Below are 22,940 nucleotides of genomic sequence, written 5' to 3' on the forward strand. Positions count from 1 at the left end.
CAATAAAGCAAACCACTCTTGAAGAGTGATGCCAAGAGCCAAGAACACAAACACTAAAAGTGTATACAAAACCCACTAAAGGGAAAAATGACTAAAAGTCATAAGTTGAATATTATTGAAGAAAGAAAGAAGAGGGTGAAAAACCCTTGCTAATACCGGAGAAAGCTTCCTTTATTTATAGAGGAGGAAACTAAAGAGGAGGGACCACAAGGGGGCTCCCATCTAATCGTTGGGAGCCCCAACGGTCATAAATATGATCGTTGAGGCCCCAACGACTAGATGAGTGGGGCCTCTTGTAGTCTTACAATATGTAAAACAAAAAAAGAAAAAAGAAAAAGAAAAGGTAAAAAAAAAGAGAGAAAAGGAAAAATACAAAAGAAAAAGATTACATGGGGATTTACCAAAATACCCCTATCGGGTTTTTGGGGTACAAGAAAACAAAAAAAAGAAATATGTATATATATATACATATATGTATAGATATACTTATATATATACGTATATATATATAAGTATATGTATATATATATATATATTTATATATACATAATTTAACATATTCCTTCTCCACCCAACCAGTACACCATCCACTTTTTTCTTGGCTTTTGGTCTGCAAAATGATATCACTTGTACACATAAACATGGGATTCACTTTTCCTTGTTTTGGAATTAAGCGTTGAGTTTTTTTTCAGACATTATTAGCCGTTTTATGTATAGTATGCACCTCCTCAATGCTTGGCACATTCTTTATTGCGCCTGTGTTCAAAATTTTATGCAGGCCTTTCTGAGTTAGATCCATGTTCTTGTAGCTAATTCATGTTCCCTTGTTCCATGTTCTTGTAGCTAATTAATATTCCCTTGTTTTAGTTGTACCAGCAGTAGTGTTACTCAAGCTGTTGATTTAACTTCTTTTGTGTTACAGTGGTTGCTGGAATCTACATATGTGAGGGGACAACCAAACCCAGTTGAAGGAATGGTATGTATGGATTGCTTGCTTGATGGATTTTCCTATGTATGATTTGCTGCTTGAGATTTGCGCATCTCATTGGTATAATCACTTAATCTGGTTCATCTCTCTCTCTCTTTCTCTTCATTTCAAATGCAAGAGTACTGGGGAACCAACTTATGTGTGTCCATTGTCTTTGTGCAGGAATCCCTTTCTAAAGAAAGGGATTTGCATATTTGCTGCTTTTGCCGTAGTAAACAGGGCATGTGCATAAAGGTTGGAGCTGATACCTGCTGTACTGTTTTGTGATGTGACTGAGTACAAACATGTGGACTAACATTGTTTGTTTGCTTCTATATTGTTCTTATGATTGTCTTGCAGTGTAGTTCTGACGACTGTGACAGTACCTTTCATGCTTCATGTGCCAGGGAGGCCAACTTATATATGAGTGTGAAGGTTATTGAGGGAAAGATTAAGCACAAAGCTTATTGCAGGGCACATGGTCCAGACCAGATGGAAAAGGTTCTGGCTACTTTGTTTTTCAACTATGCTACTGAGATTTTATGTGGACTTTTCTACATATAATGCTTAATTGTTTGCAACTGAAAACTGCAGGTTGAGCCTAAATTCCATGGACCAGAAGAGCTGTCCATCATCAAACGGATGCGGGTCCGGGAAAACTCCCAACTTTCTTTAGTTTACATGTCTTCCCAAGGATCTGTCTTTCCATTGATATGTTTGTTTCCTTTGTCGTGTCAAGTGTTCATGTAGTTTTGGCCTTGCTATACTTCTTTATTATATATTTTGATTTTAATACGTGGAAACAGATTGTGGCACCATTCCTTTCTCGTAGAAGTTGGTTTAAGCGTTCACCATTCATGAAGAGTTGTTCTGTTGCTTCATTTGTTTTCTAGCGGTTTGGTATTTCTTCATTTTGCCTCATTGTTGCAGTCTTCAAACTTTTAGGCTGCTTTGAGATTTAAGAATTCCGAAATGTTAGGTGGTGTATGATTTTCTTGTTAGAAATGCTTTATAGTTGATTTTAAGGTATATTTTTAACTTAAGTGATTGGTGCCTATGTTTATCAACATGTAGTCTTTGTACATAAAAGAGCATGCCTCCTTGCAAAAATGAGCACACATGTGCACTCTATGTAATGAAATATGCGGAAAAGCAAAGAGTGCACTAAGCACTTACAACATCTACTAATGAACAAACAAAGAAGGGCTAATACCCAAACCCACAAGAGACAACACAACATAAAAATATAAATGCCTCTTATTGAAAGAGTGAGAGCTCTCAAGAGTGAGGAATACAAGAGGGGTTCACCCCTATTTATACACAAGAGAAGGAGAGGGAGAGGGAGAGGGCCAAGAGGCCTTAAAAGGAGAGCCACCTAGGGGGCTCCCCATGTAGTCGTTGGGAGCCCCCAACGGTCACAAATGTGACCGTTGGGGGCCCCATCGACTACATGGTGGGGCCCCTTTTGTGTGAGCAAAAAACAAAAAAATAAAAAATAGATTTTACAAAAAATAAAGAGAAAAATAAAATAAGAAAAACAAGTACCCCTATCGGGTACTTGTGAAATGACAAAAATACCCTTATCGGGTATTATATATATATAAATATATATATATATATATATGAATTACATATATTTTAACACTCTAGTGTGCACATGCCCACACATGCACACACACACATATGCATGACTCAGCTGAGGTGGCTCACTACATGACCCAGCCCTTGGATGAGCTTTGGCAAAGACCTGCTCAACCTACTGGATTGACCAGGTCTAGCGATACAGTAGTGTGTGGGTGTGGGTGTGTGTGGGTGCGTGTGCATACATATGAATGCATATTGTCATTCCCCAAAACAGACCTATGATCATGACTAAAGATGTGACTGTTGGGCCATTTATATCTGTTGTCGGGTTTTTTTATGAATCAAGTGAGCCCAACAGAGCTTTGAAAAAAATAACTTAAAACACTATTCAATAACTAAAGCTTTTATTAAATCCTTATCTTATAGATAATGACAATGGCTTTTAAAAGGTAAAAACTAACAAAATTGGTAACTCTACAGTCTATGCTAGATTAAGACACGGTATTCTTGCCAGTATATTCTCATTGAAGTATTCGTTGTGCATCTTTTAAAATTCTCACTACCTCTATCTAAATTTTCACTCTGAAACAATAGAAAATGATTAATCTCAGGACTAAGATTAACTGGGCTTGTAAAACCCCTATGATAAGTCTGAGGGACTGAGTAATACTCCAAGATCAGTGGTACAGAAATCTCCTGTAAGGTCCTAAGAGGAATAACATACGATTAAGGCCCTAAGAGGGATAACATACCATTGGGCCGACAGTCAACTTGCATTTTTTTAATAAGACATACTTTAGAATTGTACGTACTTTAGTTCAATGTGAACAAACTCCTTTCAGAATTATTCATTACAAATTTTCTAAATTCAGTTTTCATTTGGTTTTCGTTGTTAAATATGTTTTTTTTATAACAAGGTGAACTCAAAGAAGATAAAATAAAAACTAAAATAACGTGCATAAGTTGAAAGAATAACTGATCCATGGGAGATGTAGCTAATTACCTTTTTAAAACAATAGGTATTGCTCTGGATTTGGAGTCAGATATATACAAAATCAAATTAATTTGAGCAAGGTTGTTAAACCAATTTCAATAGTTTTGTGATTTATGGAAAATCAATATTTTGAGGAAATAATCCAACGAATATGAAAGTTGTAATCAATTTTTTAGCTACTAGTTTTGGTTGCTAATTACGTACTTAATGAGAAGATATACTTCAAAACATTCAAGTAGAAGTTACTCAAATTTAAGAAAGTCTTACTGTAAGTACACTAAACTAAAATTAATTAATGACAAACTTTATTCTAATTATTAAAAAGTTCTGATTATCATTGTCACAAAACTAATTTAAGAAAATTTTGCTCTAATTATTGAAACTATAATTAAGTTACTTGCTTAATGACCACAATACTTCTGGGACCTTTCTTGTGCCTCTGCTCCTTGTTTTGTCTATCCTTCTTTCTTTTCCTCCCACTGGCTTAGAGGTATTTTTAGAGGAGCTAATGAAGTGCCTATGTTGGTTTTTAATAATTTATTTGTTTTATAATTATAATTTGGATCCCTGGCCGTGTAATTTATTTATAGTAGCACCATTTAAGTGAATATTACACAAATAATCAAATGGCCCTTATTTTAGTTCATAAAAAAAAGTTACAAATTCAAATTCTTAATGAATAGACAATTCCAAGGTTTTAGCATAAATTTCATAAATCTAGAATTCGTCCGAGATTACACATCTAAAGCTTAATTCTTGATTTAAAATTTTATTTTAGTATATTATTACTTTGTTTCAAAAGTTCTCGATTTTTTTTTGATAATTTGATTGTTAAAAATTGTTTTCTTTTATGAGCATCCTTTACAATATGGTAGGTCTATTATATTACATAAATATTTATATTCTTCTCAGTATCAAAATAAAAATTAACATGATCCCAGCTGAGTCGCCTAATTGGCCCGGCCGAGGCCAGAATCAGTCATAACCAAATTGAGTCACAAGCCAGTGGATTGTCAATGCCAAGGGGGTGGATTTTTACCTTGGACAATCATCCTTTCAATGGTGATCAGCTCTTGAAGCAGCAGTATACGGGCGGGGATATGCTCTTTGTTGATATTGTGGTTGCAACTGATACTTTCAGCTTTTGCTTTTATTTATGCTAATCCTCGCAGTTGAACTTGGTTGGTGTCTTAGATACCAAGTTCTTACACAATCTGTTGAAGTTCTACTTTCTGTGTGCTGTAGTTTCCTTTCAAGTTGACGTAAACTAGTGAAGGCAGGTTTACGCATAGCCGAATAAATATTTGCTTTGTCAAATTTGGAAAATAGTCCCTTTTCTAATTTCTGTATCTTGTCAAAAAATTTATGCCTGTATCCGTTTTGTTTCAATTGTCAAAATTATTATGTAATGCTACTCTGAAATAGTATGTGTTACAGGTTGATTTCGAGCAGCTACGTATCCTCTGTGAGCGTATTATCAGAAGAGAAAAGTTAAAGGTGAGTTGGTCTTGGTTATATATTGTTATATACTGCAATTATGGCAATATGTGGCTTTCTTTTCCTCTCTCTTGATTAATGATTGATCATTGTGCATGTGTCATGTGTTCAGTCCTCCACATACTCTTACTCTATCTGCGTTCTTACAGATTGGCTTGAATACATGCTAGTATTTAGTCATGCATGCACACATGGGCTGGTTATGTCTATGCTGGACCATTATTCTTTTTGAAATGGAAGAACTTCATGAGGAAAGAGAGGGCATATCCCTGTATGATATGGAGATCCCAATTTTTCAATTTCAAATTAGCTCTAGTGAAACCAGGACACAAATGCTGAATCTTGAAGCTCCCTTTTCTGCATGTTCTTGTCTCAGGATTCGATTGTCAGTTGTGATAGGAGAATGACACTGCAGAGTGCAGACTATGACGTTAAGCAGTTATCCTTTTCCTGGGTCTGTCCTTGAGAACATGCAAAAGTTTTGTGCTCTTGGTTATTGGCATGATTGTTACTTTAAACAAAAGCAGGACAACTAAATACTACTATTTTCTCTTCTGCTGTGACTTTACATTCATAGATGGACTACTCAATGCTAAGCTATGTCACATGGGTGCGGGTGTGGGTATGGGTGCGACGGGTGCGGAACAATTTCAAAATTTTTGGACACGGGGACACGTCTATATATATAACAATAATAAGATTGTAAATTTTAAAGCAATAAGTTGACTGGTCAAAGTTGACAAAATATATACATAACAATCATAAATGGACAAAAATAGACTCGATCAAAGTTGACCGAGTCCAAAATTAATTTTAATAAATAGATAAAAATAGACTCAGTCAAAGTTGACCGAGTCCAAATGTGGATGGACTCGGCCCCGGTGCGTTGATTGAGTCCGACACTTCGTTGACCGTGTCCGCCCTGTGTCCGAAGCCGCACCCATGTCGGGGTGTGTCAATGCGGGTACGTCGACCTTTTAGCCGAGTCCGTGTGACTTAGATGCTAATCAATATCTGTTTTAGTCCTTTGGTTAAGGACTGCATCTACTGATATGTTGATGAATTAGAAGAGTCATCTTCGCTTGATTTTTGAACCAAATCTGGTTCAGTGTTGTTGGCTGGAAAACTACACTTCAAAAGAAGCTTATGTGCTTTCATTGGGTGAGACGTTGTAGTGGCCTGAGAATGGGTATTAGGCACCTGTTGTCCTTATTATCCGATTGATAATTTAATATAGAACATGAAGAAAAATTCTAGTTCTTAATGTGGATGCAAGGGATTTAATTGGGATTATGAGGGAAGCTATCTTTTTTTCTTTGGGTTGTTGTCTTGGGGGTTGTGGGATTCATTGTTGGGATAGACTTGCTTAGAAGTCCTTTTTAAAGTTCTAAGAGAGGACATTTTTTCGCTTATTGTGGACTTCATTCTGGTTAGGATTTCTGTATGTAGGAGTATTAATCATTTGTGCTTATGGATAGGGGATTGGACAAGTTCTATATATGTGATAACTTTTAGAACTGCAATTAGTTTCCAACAAAGGTTATTGCCATGCAGCATGGACAATGTTTAGTTATACAACAACAACAACAACTACGCCTTCATCCCAAAACAATTGGGGTCAGCAATATGAACCAAAAAAAGAAATTCATTTTGGGTCTTCCACATGAATCCTTTTCCTCCAATCATTTCTATCCAATGCCATGTCCTCGGCGAGGTTCAAAGCATTCATATCCTTTCCTATCATCTCCATCCAAGTCTTCCTAGGCCTACCCTGACCTCTTTTAACTAATATATTTTCCCATTTCTCCAACCTTCTAACTGGAGCATCATTAGGCCTTCGCCGAATATGTCCAAACCACCGTAAATAATTCTCTCGCATCTTATTTTCAATGGGTGCAACACCTACCTTCTTACGTATCTCCTCGTTCCGAATCTTATCTTTTATTGTATTTCCACACATCCATCTAAGCATCCGCATTTCTGCTATACTCATTTTTTGAATATGATGTCTCTTGGCAGCCCAACATTCCGTACCATATACTAAAGCGGGCCTAATAGTCGTCCTATAAAACTTTTCCTTCAACCGCAATGACATTCTACGATCGCACAACACTCCAGTTGCACTTTTCCATTTCATCCACCCAACCTTTATCCTATGATTTACATCTCCATCAATTTCTCAATACTTTTGAATGATGGATCCCAAATATTTGAAATAATCATTCACCGGTATTTCTTGCTCACCAAGCTTCACTACACTCCCATCACTACTTTGTTGCTTACTAAACCGACATTCCATATATTCAGTCTTACTCTTACTCAACTTAAAACCTCTAGCTTACAATGTCTGTCTCCATAATTCTAACTTAGCATTAACCCGAGCTCTAGACTCATCAATCAAAACAATATCATCAGCAAACAACATACACCACGGTACATCTTCTTGAATTGATCTCATAAGCTCATCCATCACTATCGCAAATAGAAAAGGGCTTAAAGCAGATCCTTGATGTAACCCAACCGTTATCGGAAAATTGGTTGTCACCCCTCCACACGTGCGGACATTGGTTACTACTCCTTCATACATATCTTTAATTATACTAATGTACTTGAGAGAAACACCTTTCTTCATCATTGTCCACCAGAGAACGTCCCTAGGTACTCTATCGTATGCCTAACCTAAATCAATAAAAACCATATGCAAATATTTGTTCCTCTATATCTTTCAATAAGTTGTCTAAGAAGATGTATAGCTTCCATAGTTGATCTTCCAGGCATAAAACCAAATTGATTCTCCGATATCATGACAACCTTCCTCAACCTAGACTCAATCACCCTCTCCCAAAGTTTCATAGTATGACTCATGAGTTTTATACCACGATAGTTTGTGCAATCTTGTATATCACCCTTATTCTTACATAAAGGCACCAAAGTACTCTTCCTCCACTCATTAGGCATCTTATTTGTTCGCCAAATCAAGTTAAAAAGATTTGTCAACCATTCTAAACCTTTCTCTCCCAAGCATTTCCAAGCCTCGATAGGTATACCATCTGGGCCAACTGCCCTTCTTGATTTCATTTTCTTCAAAGCCTCTGCAATTTCTTGTTTAGTTATATGATACATTATTCACACTGGTAATTCCTGATCACCTCATGTTGGTATGTTGATGACATTAGTTTTACTGACGAGTCTGAGCTAAATTTTTATGCCCTAGATTAAATACAAGCTATTGCTTTTGTCAGGGAAGCTGGTGCAAGTTTGTCAACTAAATTTGTAATTAATATGTTTTTGACCGACGGGTTTTACCAATACAAACAGCGCAATAACTACATATTACAAAAATTGGCTTTTTTATGTCCAGTATTGGAATTGGATATGGAACTATAGATGCATCATGACCTGATGGCATAGGAAGATTTGGAATCTGAATTTGTTTGAGTAGACCTAGGAAATAACATTTTATAATGTACCTGAAAACTGTTGAATATGAGAAAATAATATGTATGGATCATCGTCACGAAGATTGATATTTTCTTCCCTTTATTCCTGGAATCTGCACTTCATTTTTTCGTGAAAAGTGAATTTTCATTAATTACAGCAATTTTTTTCTGTCAACAAAGATAAAAAGATTACTATTGCAAATATAATAGTGTGAAATATTGGCACTAGTTTCCTTAATGGTTATCAATAACAAAAGTTACTTTATTTTTATTCTCTCTTTCTCTCCAAAATATGTTAGAAATTGATATAGAAAGTATTTTATTTTGGTATGTATCATTTCCTCCATGTGCCATGATAATGACACAGAAATATCACGATTGTACGCATTTGGACTTGCTATTTCGGGTGCAAAAATCGGCCCTCCGGTTATTTATTCCTACCTCTTCGATCTGCGTAGCCCTCTTTCCCTTCTTGGTGAGGTTTTTTATGTTTTTAAAAATTTCCAAAACTTAAATTAATGTCTTCATGATCTTGTTTCAATACTTTTGATATTCTTCCAATGTTTCCCATTATCTCTAAAGAGATTGCTGTCTTTTTTGCATTCAGTTTGCTCTTTTTTCCAATCTTTCTGAGTTTTTCTAATATATTTGCAAGAATCTAATTTCTTTCGATAAATTACTTTGGTGGAAAGTTTCCTTCATGAATGTTGGTATCTGTGCTCTCTCTTGAGCTATGGATGTCTCTTTTTGTTCGGCACATGTTTTCATTGCTCACTCTATTTCTAGCCACAGTTTTTTTGTATTTCAATCCATCTCTAGGTGCCAAAAATATACATCACTATGATAGAGGAATGAAATATCATAATCAAAAGCCCATGAGCAAACTGACTCTAGTAGAAGCTAATCATTTGTTATCTTCCCATGCCGCTTTCAAAAGTGGATGTTGATAAGAAAATCAAAAAGGAAAAAAATGAACCGAGTTCAGGTGGAAGGCATGAGAATAAGCATCAAAAGGAATGTTAGCTAGAGATATTGAGAAAGAGGATGAAAAGAATTATTTTAACCTAGCTGGAAGAAAATAAGCATAATCGTCAAACATAACACAGACGAAATACAGTGAAAGGAGGATGGCGTTTTAGGTTGGAGGAGGCTCAGGTATGTTGGGTTACGTGTGAAATAAAGCAAACGAAAGAAGCATAATTTTAAAGGCACACTAATTGTTAATACATATATGGCATTTATGTGTAATAAGTTAATAACTAATTCTCTAAGGTGTTACTCGTGTATGCATTATTATTTTTATGGACATACATGAGGTCAGCAACGTACATCGATGCCACCACAGACCTATGTCAGCTGGAACTTCACTTAAGGCTTTATGTGCTTGCACCAACATGACACTGACATGGTCTTCTACTTGATAAACGGGCATGATATGACTGACATTTCTTGGCACAGTAAACAATGTACACAATCAACACCGTGTCTTCTATTTCACATTTGCTTGTTTTATCCTGATTGTTTAAGTTATTGCTAATTGTTCTTTTTATGTTTATAATTTTTCAGGGTTCATAGCAATTTTGAGTTTTTATTTCGTAACTTATCATTTTTCAATAGGAATTTGGATTCTTGTGGTGCTCTCTCTCTCTCACTCTCACACGCAAACACATACAGACACAAATATACCCATCCTATTGATTAAGTGAATAAATATATAAATGTATGCCTGGTTTTTACATTTATAAAGTTGCCATGTTTGTATCCAGTGTGCAGTGTCTGCATTCATGCCCATGTAATATAACTAATTTCAACACATAAAGCTATTGCATGTAATTTAGTTTTTTCAGAGTTCATAGACATTAATGGCTATAAATGATGGCCCACCTACAATAAATATGACATGTAACAAGCTAGTATCTTCATAGGCAAATTTCGAAATGGTGGACAGTGCAAGGGGACAAAAACTTTCTTTATTATCCTAAAAATGTTAGGAACGTTTGAAATAGTTGAATTAGAAAAGAACATAAAAGAAATCAATAAATTTCTTTTTTCTTTTTGTTGCTAAAAACTGAAGTTCTTGGAAAAGCAAAAAAGAGCTCCATGGTACCGAAGATGTTACAAAATTTTTGAAAATCTCGTATGCTCTAAAAACTAGCACCATTTGGATCATATTTCCCTTTTGATTCTTAGTCCATTCACTATCTGTAAAATATACATTTGGTGTCTTGTTAACTTATAATTATAAGCATTCGTGTGTGATGTGCAAGCTATCATACAATATTAATTGGTTTTGTGATTACCATTAACTTTTTTGTGTACTTTTTTTTTTTTAAGAATGTCCGTTTAAGTGTGCCTTGAGTATCTAAACATCGGGCACTTCTTGTTGCTTTTGTGTTAGCTTCTATAATATATGGAAAACCACCATCTCTACTTTGGTTGTTTGGCATGAATCCCACCATAACATCCTCTTCAAATGTACCATCATATTGCAAAGTAGAGCTCGAGTCCCAATATTATGTGGAAATCCTGATTGTCGTCTACCCCCTTTCCCCTTCTTTCAACAATGAACATGTGTGTGTTTTTTGCTTCCAAAATATTGTCTAATAGGTGATACATTTCGACTTGACACTAGATGGATCAAATGCTATATCATTTTGGCAGTCTATAAATAGATATCATTTTGGCTGTCTATAAATAGATATACCAAGCCAGTGGAAGAAGCATACGCAATATAAGACACACCAATTAACAAGAAACTTGACTAAGAAAATACCACCAGTAAACCGTTGCTGTTGCTGATAAGGGCATTTAAGTTATTCCCCCAAATGCATGTGGTTTTAGTTGAGTTGGAAAGGATTCCTGGTTCATCTTTCAGACATGATGTATAATCTACATGATCCTTTTATTTCCCATGAGTCACAGGTTGAACTGTTGAAATCAAAGGATCACTTTGTGCCTGTCACATGGATGTTGCTTACCATATGGGGATATGGCCATTTTTACCAAACATTTAATATGACTAGTATATACGGAACACAATACCGGGGCCAAAAGGAGTATCCGTGTGACATAGCTTTGTGCTTCTATTTTTTTCATTTTATTCAAGAGGGACCCTTGATGTTCTGGCCACCTGGAATGCACAATAGAAAAAAAGTCTTTCAGGACTATTACTTTCAAAAGAGTTCTCCACGTAGCTATTGGGTGCCTAGCATAGTGAGTTTCAGACAGGCATACTTCTGTTATCAAAAGCATGTGTTTGGTCAGCAATAGGTGCTGCATTTTCTTTTGTGGCCACAAAACAATAGATAAGGTCAGAGAAGTGGACATGCACCTCTATAGCCTATTTGCCCATGCACATTGTAATGAGATTAGCGAAAAACAAATACAAGCCAACTAAGGGCATACAAACACAATACAATGTGCACAACCACAAATCCACTTAAGGATAACACAAAAAGCGAACTAGGACTTGCAACACAATGTAAAAATATAGATTTTATTGATAAAAATGCTTAGTGAGAAGCATAAAATAAATGGGGACAATGTGTCCCTATTTATACACAACACCCAAGAGAGAGGGAGCCTTGGGAGCTCCCATAGACGTTGGGAGCTCTCAACGGCTATATCTATAGCTGTTGGGAGCAGCCCCGACATCTCTATGGGTAATCCCCATAGAGCCCCTTAAGGCAATAAAAATACATTTATTTAAAAAAAAACTATGTAACTAACCTATTCCTATTGAACTAACCTAGTTACATAATGTGAAATGACCAAAATGCCCCTGTTGAGCATTATATATATTCTTTCATATTTAAGAATATATATATATATTATATATATATAAATACATATTTTAACAGCACATAGGGTTTCATACTTGACCCCTGAAAAATGCTGGTAAATTTTGGCCAATCGTTGTTTGCTTAGAGGCTCATTCAAGCTTGTCATGTAAACATGGTGAGCTCAAACAACCAGTCTGAATGAATTTGAGCTATGTCTTTCATGGTTCAGCACACCACACATGCACAAACTCTTATGTGAGAAAGATTAAAAGCTTCAAGATGTGAGGCTTTAGTGGGGACCTTTTTCATGTGATGAGATGATTTTATCTATATCTTCCTTTTAAATCTTTGTATATGGTCCACCTAGTTAGTTGTTCTCATTTATTATATAATGCTTTTGCATGTTTGTTTTTCAAAAATCTTGTGATTGGGTGGAATCTATGTGCAGTGGGATTTGGTTGTGTTTTCATGAGCACATCTCATATGAGAGAAGAGATTAAAAGCTTCAAGATGTGAGGCTTTAATGGGGACCTTTTTCATGTGATGAGATGATTTTATCTTTATCTTCCTTTTAACTCGTATGATAATCTGCCTAATTACTTGTCCTCATTTGTTATATAAGGCTTTTGCATGCTTGCTTTTCGAAAATCTTCTGATTGGGTGGAACCTGTGTGCAGCGGGATTTGGTTCTGTGTTCACATGACATACTTGCTTCAAAAAGGGACTGTGTTGCTTTCTCTGTTCTTTACAACAGTTCCTTTCTCCCACCTGATGTGAGCTCTTGCTCGGTGACTACATCACTTCGGGGATGTACTGATGACAACAAATCCTGGAGTGAAGTAATGCAAAGATCTGATGACGTAACAGTAGACAGCACTCTCTCTGGTGTCCGTAGTTATTCACATCCTGTCCACTTGGATATGGAAATAAAAAGCAGTGACAGATCTAAATCAGAAAAGCCTTATGCAAGGAAGAGAGCTGATGAAATGCCAACTGCAGGCAAACACCTTCCTGAACAATCTGTGTCTGCTGGTTTCTGGAGCTCAATGGATGAAAGGGGTCAGAAACTTAAGTGTAGGAAGGTAACATCCACTGTTTGTTAGTTTTGTCTTTCTTAATTAGGGCAATGGCTGATCTCCTGCATGTTTTTTCAGCACACAGAAACCCTTCAGAAAGAGGTGGTGATGACACCAATTGAAGCCTCGATGCAGAATCAGCGATTGCCTAAAGGTTTCGCTTATGTTCCTGTTGACTGTCTTTCCAAGGAGCAGCTGGCCAGCCATGAACCTGAGGTGCATGACTCCCATAGCTAGAAGAGTTCATCGTGCTGGTAAGATATCTTTTTGAATGCTTGCAGCACTATGTTCATTGCTCTCGAACAGAAGCCATCCATCTGGGTGTAAATTTGCTCCAGTGGGAAGTGGTTGTGTTTCCCTTTATGAAGGACATAATGGAGCCAGAGAATGGATGGCGTGATGGTTGGAAATCAAGGATGCTCTGCTCGGCATATCAATACCACACACACTTCGGTTCAAACAATTTTGGAGATACACTTTGTATATCTATTGTGAGAGCAAAAATGTACAGAGGGTGAGAATTATCTTCCACCAATGTATGTATCAGGGTTGACTGGCTGCCCATATCTCTCTTTAAAAGGGATGAGAGGATGCTTGCCTCTTCCCATGTAACTATATAAAAATGTATAAGAATTTCTGCTTTGCAGGTTTTGTATGATTTTTGTTCATTTTCATATCTTGAAGTTCAGGAAATTGAGGCAATAGTAAAAAAAGTTTCAGAAATTCTCTTTTTCTCCGGATGCTCATAATGTTAGTCATGGTGGTGAGCGTGGTCTTTAACTTGTGTGGTAACCTTATGCTTCTATATAACATGTTAGTGGTTTTGTCAGTTTTTTGGTTGGTTCATTGCGGCTCACTAACATCCTAGGTTTCAGAGTTTTCAGTTGAGAGTTGATTCTTTGTGGAGTTGTAAGCTGCTATCTGTTTTGTTATTGTTTACGAGTCTGCAATGGGTGTGGGTGTGTGCCTGCATGTGTCTGTGAATATGTATGTAGTAGAATGTCTTAACTGTGTATGTGTGTGTGTGCACGCGCACGTGGTATTGGTGGCAACTGAAAACTCTCACTAGCCCAAATTTAGAAAGATGGTGGCGTCGGTCAAGCAGAACAATAATCTACTTGTAAGTGATTGACCTTGGTAGGAGAATTTTGTTGAGCTGATTTTATTTGTATGCTGTTATTTCTTTACACACGTACTTTCCTTTTCTACAGGTGAAACCGTAATGTTGGAAGGTTAAGATTGTCCATCACAGTGAAGCTTGATTTCTGTGCTAGTCTATGAGTCTGTGTTGGTTGCCTTTGCTTGAGGGGTTGCCTGTGGCTGTTCCTCCTCTGTCCAGTGAATTCAAGGTGATTTGACCTTGGCTTACTTCTTTGTGGAAAGCAGGAGGATATGAAGCTATATTTTCATTTCAGAACACACTGATTGTTTGCCTGCGCACTCGGTCTTTGCAGTTGCAAGGGGGTAAATTATGCAACTTCGCTTTGAATATGATTACTCTTTTTCTTTCTGTCTATATCTGGAGACATCATCATTTGACCTTAATTTGCTAGGATTTTTATTTCTCAGTAACAATCTGTAATGAATGTATCGGAGACTACTCTGCTTGAATAATTATAATAATTGGGTTTTTTGTTTCCCCAGTCTTATAGACTGCCTGTTTCATTTAGGCGTGATACCTGATTTGCAGACCTCTGCTTGAACAGGCTATTCTTTATCTGGCCTGCATGGTTCTGCTCTTTTATGATGTGAGATGATTCCAAAGCCAAAACCCGTCAAAATTTGCAATTGGTGACATCTGATACGATCTTTTACTACTTTCCTCTTGGACATGGTAATGAAGTTTCAGTTCGGCGTGTTGTTTAAACAAAACTCTGTTAGGGCTGGCATATGATATGTTATGGTCATATAGGGATTCGTTTTCCTCATGCAAGTTACATTGGTGAAGTAGCTTTAGATCGAGGGTCATCGCTTGGTTTTCTGGTAAAAGCATGGTCTGCGTGCATGGTAATGCGGATTTAAATTGGCCCTGTTATTTGTCTTTCATCTTATTGAGGATCACTCTGCCCTGAGGGATTTATCAAATTTTAATTCTGTTGATAAGAAGATGAAGAATGTTGCGGATGGGGAGTGGTCATTTGGGTTCTGGGCAGCTAGGGCTGATTATAATTTACAAGGCCCTATTACAAAAGGTGCATTCTGACCTCAATGAGGCGCCTCTCTGCTTAATAACCATTTGCACGGAATTGATTGGATTTTCTCTTCTCGATTTGGTTCATCTATTAGTGGGCACAATGTTGTGGAAACATTCTACTCCTTTCTATTGTCATTATAATGAAGAAAACAAAAAAGGTGTCTAGAAACAATCTGATTTGTGAGCAGCTGGTTTTGTCAACTCAGTGATCATTTGAAATACATGCATTAGTAGTCAGGATTGCAAAAGGCCATCCAAGCCATCTCTTCAAAGGCTTGGCCTGACCCGACGTGACCAAGGTCTGAGTTAGCTAGGTCTACCTACTAACTATTGCTTGTGGTCAACTGCATCCTGCAGAGAGAGAGAGAGAGAGAGAGAGAGAGAGAGAGAGAGAGAGAGAGAGAGAGAGAGAGTAATTTGAAGCAATGTCGATGGGATTTTATCCATATCGGATCTGATTATAATCAGATGCGCTTTTGATTTTGTGCTACCGAATCTGACAAATATTAAAATTTGATGGATACGGATATCCAAATTCGCTTACACGTAAATAAGTGGATCTGGTATGAGCTTTTCACCATCCAAATTTGAATCAGAATTTTAATCCATTTGGCCATCCCAGTAGTTGAATATGGTATTGGCTACATTTGATCCTAATCCAAATTGTTTACGTCTCTTGAAATTTCTTATGCTTTAATCTTTAGTCACCCCTCCCATCTACTCTCTGTGATGTAGTTTTTTTTATTTAGGACTAACCTGCGTTCATAAATGAATGTTGCGTGTGTCCCATACTGATAGAATCAAAATTTATCACGTCTCTATCTCTCTCTCACTCACATACACCACATTTTCACATAGTAGGCGGATGATCTCACTGTTTGAAACTGATGAAAAAGTAAAAAAATTGCCCCCGTTTCCTACTTTTCACAAAAGTTTAGAACTTGCAAGTCGAACCCATGTCACGTGTCTTCATGTCTACGTATCTTTGCGACGTAGCGTATGCATCAGCACACGAGCAAACTTGCCTTACCATGCGCACAAACAAGCATACCGTACTATCTACTATAAAAGCGAAGTGCCTTCAGCTGCACAATGTGTGTGTGTGTATTCCACGGCAGAAGCTCCACTCTCAACCATTAGACCAACAGGCATGATCAACAAGGAGCCGTTGAAAGTTTCAAATAACTGTTTAAATAGGGCTTTTACATCCAGTTTTCCCAAAGTTTACTTGCCATCTAAAAACCAAAGATGTCTTGAGCAGCAGAGATCTATCGGCATCTTCATAACACTGTCAGTGGGCCTCTTTCTATCAGATCCAATGGAGTTTGTAGTTGAAGTTTGTTCAGGGAGCGGTTTCCAAACCTTCTCTTCCACAAACTGCTGCCATCATCTCCCTGCACTGCATCCTTTGGACTCTGCAGTGGCGGATCCATCCGCATACTGCATGACCCATATTTTCCTCTTCCGTTGCCGTTCTCGCGGGTGAACCCCCTGTTCTCAGATTCTTTTCTGCGCGACCACTGGCCGGAGAGCGCCTTCTTGAGCTTCTCCAGAGCACTGTTCTTTGCATCTTTGCTTGAGCTTTGCTCTTTGATGGACTTAGAGAAGGTCTGGTGGCATCTTATTTGGCCCATGCAGCCTACTTCAGGCGAAGTGGGCTCCGGGTGGGCTGAGCTGTTGTTGGGGAGTTTGAAGTTCTTCCGTCTTTGGATGGTACTCTTTCTGCCTGCTACATCTCTTCTTGGGCTGAAGTAAAGCGATTGAATTGCTCCGAGCTGGTATTGGTCACCCGAATATCTGTTGCTGATGCTAGTCACCGTTGGTGCTGAATCTTTTGTTACCTTCTTCATCTCCTTCATCATGCCCGCCATGAGAGAGAGAGAGAGAGAGAGAGAGATACAAGCTTTTTCTACCTTGTGAACAATCATGATATATTCAAAGATGGCGACTAGGGGTGTGGTTTTCTTTCCTTTTTTTTGTTTGTTTTCCAAAGGTTTTGCATCCCCTAAAGATTTTACAGAATGGCAACTACATACCTAGATGGTGGAGTGGAAAAATCAAATTGCATAAGGGTATTTTTAACTTGGTGGTCGGTACGCTAAATTATGCATAATTAACATGCCTAAAATGCCTGGCTAAATTTTGGAAAATAAAGATGCTTTTATAATTTTAGCTTACCTGTAGGGAGACGTGTTTGGAGATTCTGTGCAGGGAAGATGACCAGGTTAGCGGGTTCATTAGATCTAGTAGGTCCAGTTTCCTGTTTGAATTCAGGACGGATATATTTGGTTTGGAACTTGTTTCCTAGATTTTGGTTCTCTGTTTTTGGGTCTGGATTCTGGTTCACAGTTTTGGATCTTGGACCATTTTTTGGCTGTCCCATATCCTAACTGATCCGACTTCACAACGTAGTTTGGAAGCCGAAATCTGATCCGTTTACATCCATAGTTTCATCCTGTCATCCAAACACAAGCATTACCATGTTGACTAAATTTTGGTCCCGGTTAACTACCGAGAATCGTGAGCAGATCCAGTGATATAAGTGTTCGGGGTCCCCAGGGCAGTGGCTGCCCCCTTATTAAAAATGGGGACCCGACGCCCCCCTCCCTATCAAAAGGGGTGAACACTTTACAAGTGTTGCCTTGATCACCTAATCAAGTTAGCTTGGCCTGCCATCACGAGGTGCCTTAATTTAGTTAAAATTCACAAATTACATGGAATCTCATGGCTATGCCTCTAATAACCTGACCCAAATACACTCATCCCTTCATTTTTTTTAGTTAAATTCACATATTTCATTCATTCAGGAACGATTGACTATAAAACTTATTATACATTCATACACACTACTATATCTCTTCTTTAAGCCCTCTATAACTGAGCCAGTATCATCATACTCAACACTTTGAGTGCGTTGTGCCCTCTTTTGGAGATACAATTTTAGTAGTATTATTGCTCCCTCTTTGCACCACGATCAAGTCTTGTACTCTTGAGGCAGGAAAAAAAAAAGGATTGGTCCACTCTTTTTAGTGATCACACAGTCTGCTGGACCCACATCATGAAACATAGTCAATGTTGATAAAATCGGTTCACCAGGTGAATTGGTTTCTTTTAAAAATACAATTAAGAATCCAATAGAATTGTTTGTGAGGCAACTTTTTATCATCAGATGACGTGTCATTAAACAATAAACAATAAAAAATAAAAATACTAAACAATTCTTTTAACCCCCTTAAAAATATTAGAAAATGAATTGAATATGTTTTGCATTGGCCTCTTTTGAAACTTGGGCCGATTCAATCTGAACCCGCTAATTCAGGCCGATTCACACCGATTTTAACATTTAACATAGCCCACAAAAGTTCATATATTAGGGTTGCCAACTTTCTTCATTCAATTTTTGTTAAATTATCAACGTGGGCTCGAAGTTTCTTTCAAGTGGTACATTGCTACACGAACAAGCAAATAAATACATGGCGATTTCTTATTTTACGAAACCATAATCAGAATTAAAATGGTTTCTGACTTTTACTTCCATAACCATTTTGATCGTACCAGTCTAACTACAAGTCTCTCTCTCTCTCTCTCTCTCAATGCTTGATAGGGATGGCAGTCGACCGGGGGACAACGGGGCTCTGCCCTGCCTCGCCCCATTTGGATCGGGGATGAAAGTTAAAATCTATCCCCATGCAGGGATGGAGGCGGAGATGGACTAATGCTTTTCCCCGCCCCATTCCCATCCCAATCCCCTACTAGCCCTGCCCCGTCCCCAATCCTTTAAGGAATGACTATAAACTAAGGAAAATTGGGGTCCCGCCTTGCCCCGTTTGAACGGGGGATGGAGGACATGAAACAAGGATGGAGGCAGGGGTGAAGGTTAAAATCCATCCCCGTGCAGGGATGGAGGTTCGGATTTTGAAACGGGCCGGGGTGGAGATCTTGTTCCCCGCCGGGGTCCACTGCCATCCCTAATGCTTGATGATGATGATGATGATGATGATGATGAATGAGAGTGAGTGCTATTCTAACAAATTGTCAGGTTCAAACAAAAGGCAATACGCGGAGAGAGAGAAGCTTTAATTTAAACCGCTAATTTTGGGGACGTAAGGCAGGGTGGTTGGGAAGCAGATCAGGTCATGCTAAACATGAGCGTTTTTTCTCATGCCAACATCGTGGCCGTCTGATTTGTATTTTGAAAAGCTAAAAAGTCAACAAAACTACGCGGCATTCATCCAAAATGCAAACAGACGGTCACGATGTTAGCATGAGCAAAAACAGTCATGTTCAGCAGGTGGTTGTGTTCTCAACTCGGCCTTTTACCTCGAAGGAAAGCAAGCCCATTAAGTGACCCGGTTTTCAGTGAGGGTTTTCCTTGGTCATAAAAAAAAACACCTAAACCGTTGATTTGGCAACTGCCGATGCCTTTCATCTAGAAAATCAATGGTATTGAAAAGACTTTTTTGTTTTTGTTTTTTTTCCAAAGGCAGCGTTGAAAAGACTTATGAGACCCATCTAAGTATAAACCTTCAATTTGGTGGGTTTCAGCGGGTTGTTCATCACAGTGATGAACGGTACGTCCCTTGGACTTTATCCTCTCTCTTAAACTTTGGACGGGTATGATATGCTCTCTATCTACCAACGGGTGCTCTGGTAAGAGCTGTTAGTGCACGTCACCATGTGTTGGGACGTTGCAAGTTCAAAACCTAATGGTATGTTGTGTAACTGGTGGAGGTCTGACTAAACCCAGCTTGCCTATCAAAAAAAATGATATGATCTCTCTACCAATACCAATACCAATACCAATACCAATACCAATACCAATACCAATAGCCAGCTTATTTGCATAAATGACTTTAACTCCAATAATTAGGTTGATTTTTAGACAGAAGTTGTCCACTGCCACCAAGTGTATCATGAGATAAGGAAAGATTCAATCCTCTAATGGAGAAAAAAATCCATCCTATGTCAATCCAGCCCTTGAAAAAGGCCAATCTTGACAGAGGACGGATTTTGTCTCCTGTAAGAGGATCGAATCCTTTTTCGTTGGGGCATACTTCTGTTTCTCCCGTTTTTATGTATATACAATCAAGTACGTAGATCACATTTGTATGAGCAGAATTTAAAAATAAAACAAAAAAAAACCTAAAAAAATTATTTGGCATGTTTGAATAACTCATATATAATGATGTAAAGATGCTAAATGAGTTTTTTTGGCTTTTCAGTGTTTTTTTTTTTTGCAATTCTGACACAATAGATGTTTTTAGCGTGGTCAAGTACTAGGAATCAACATCCAGATCGTGTGTTTTTCGATGAACAAAATAATATTTAGAGCCTCAAAAATTTATAAATATTTTAAACTGTTGATTTCTCAAACCTTATAAAAACTCACCGAACTATCCAAGAGCTGATTCCTATAAAATCAAGTATGTAGTCATAATTTACAAATAAAGTGAAAAAACCCTGAAAAACCTATTTAACATATTTCATTTAGCATGTTTACATCACTAATATAGTGATGCATGAAAATGGGTGTTTTGGTTTTTTAGTTTTTTGGTGTTTTTTTTACTATTTGACCCCATAGACATGTTCGGTATAGTCGATTTACTAAAAGTCAACATCTGAATCATGTGTTCTTAATTAAAAAATGATATTTTGAGCATTAAAATTTTATAAAGATTTTGGGCTGTTGATTTTTCAAATCGTATAAAAACTCATCCATGTGCCATAATTGAATGCCCCAAGAGCGGAGACTATAAAATCAATTACATAGATCACATCGATATGGTTAAATTTTAAAAATAAAATAAAAAAAGACCAAAAATCCTATTTAGTATATATATATATATATATATATATATATATATATATATATATATATATATAGAGAGAGAGAGAGAGAGAGAGAGAGAGAGAGAGATGTGCTCCAAGGACTTGATGAAGTCTGGCAGTTAATGCGTCATGTACCTTAATCAACCCTGCAGTTTGAGTAGGAAAAAAAATAACATAATTGTGACTCTCAAATCAATTCTACACCAAAATATACTCAAAGAGGCTTAGCACTTGGGCCTACCAGGTTGATGCAGCTGAGAGTACTCCCGAGCTCTCCTGAGCTGCGTGGGCCTGTTGTTTTAGAACCCAGTGACTCATCACTTGGCTCGTCCTTGAGTGACTCATGACTCGGCTGGGTCATGTTAATTTTATATTTTATATAAATTATATAAATATATGTATATATGATCTATATTTTATAGTATTTTATCAATATATTATATATTATATGATAATTTTTATAATATATTTAATGTATTAATTTTATTAATGCATGTATAACCATATTTTTATATATATTATACATAATATTTATATTATATTTCATATAATATATATAATTATATATAAAATATATTATATATGTATATATGCATGACTCGGCCGAGTCAACCCATGACTCAGCCAGGTTTTGTTAATAAAAAGTTCAGCATATTTTTTGATCCGGTGATTGGGCAATCCGGGCCGAGAACCAAAGTCACCGCACCAAGCCGGCAAGTTTTTAAACTATTATCGCCAAAATAAAGAATACCAAGTGCTATTGCACCTAGCTAGGGGTGGCAATCGGGTCGGGTTGGCGGGTTGGTGTGTCAGCATACCTCAACCCGAACCCGACCCGTTTATTAAACAGGTCGGCTGTGGCAAACACGAACCCGACCCGTTTAATAAACGGGTAACCCGACACGACCCGCCAACCCATTTAATAAATGGGTTGGGTCGGGTAAACGGGTTTTCAGGTTGGCGGGTCGGGTTGGCGGATCGGGTTGGCAGGTTGGCGGGTCGGGACGGGTTGACGGGTCAGGTTGGCGGGTCAGGCAGACGGGTTGGCGGGTTGACCCACCCGCCTAACCCGTTTATTAAACGGGTCAGCCGGGTTGGCATACCCCCAACCCGAACCCGACCTGTTTAATAAATGGGTTACGCGGGTCGACCCGTTTATTAAACGGGTTGGCTTAAGCCCAACCTGAACCCGCCTAAGAGGCGGGTTGGCGGGTCGGGTTGGCGGGTCGTGTCAGAAATTGCCACCCCTACACCTAGCATTATAACTTTTAGTTAGAGTAGAGGAGTTGAAATGTGGATGGTGAGGGGCCCTCTAGTTATTTGTTAGCCTATATATGGTTTGCTTGAAATGGGTGGTCAAGGAAACTATTATTTTTTTAAGTGGCATTACGAAATTATTTTTGAATGCAGCATGACATGTGGTGGCACTAGGGGTGTCAACGAGTCGGGTTTACCTGGGCCTAACCCATACCAAACCCTATAGGGTCGGGGTTTGGCGATAAATAAGAAGACCCAATTAAGATCCTGGTCCGAAACCGAAGGTCCGATTAATACATGGAGCTGGGTATAGTTTGTGA

The 22,940-nt window shown here is 37.8% G+C and overlaps 1 protein-coding gene across 4 annotated transcripts in view; it reads left to right on the top strand.

Moving 5' to 3' along the window:
- LOC149812220 (uncharacterized) overlaps positions 1–14,063 on the top strand; it is a 60,491-nt gene extending 46,428 nt beyond the window's left edge. For all 4 annotated transcript variants that reach the window (XM_089993752.1, XM_089993755.1, XM_089993753.1 and 1 more), the window contains 7 exons: positions 923–976; positions 1,151–1,222; positions 1,328–1,468; positions 1,562–1,615; positions 4,983–5,042; positions 12,942–13,346; positions 13,419–14,063. In XM_089993752.1, coding sequence (XP_089849878.1) covers positions 923–976; positions 1,151–1,222; positions 1,328–1,468; positions 1,562–1,615; positions 4,983–5,042; positions 12,942–13,346; positions 13,419–13,577 — 945 coding nt within the window. In that variant the 3' untranslated portion in view covers positions 13,578–14,063. The remainder of the gene's footprint in view (positions 1–922; positions 977–1,150; positions 1,223–1,327; positions 1,469–1,561; positions 1,616–4,982; positions 5,043–12,941; positions 13,347–13,418) is intronic.
- Positions 14,064–22,940: the final 8,877 nt, after the last annotated feature.

This window comes from Nuphar pumila, chromosome 17 (genome assembly GCF_984573655.1).
Source record: "Nuphar pumila chromosome 17, dmNupPumi1.hap1.1, whole genome shotgun sequence".
Taxonomy (NCBI): Eukaryota; Viridiplantae; Streptophyta; class Magnoliopsida; order Nymphaeales; family Nymphaeaceae; genus Nuphar; species Nuphar pumila.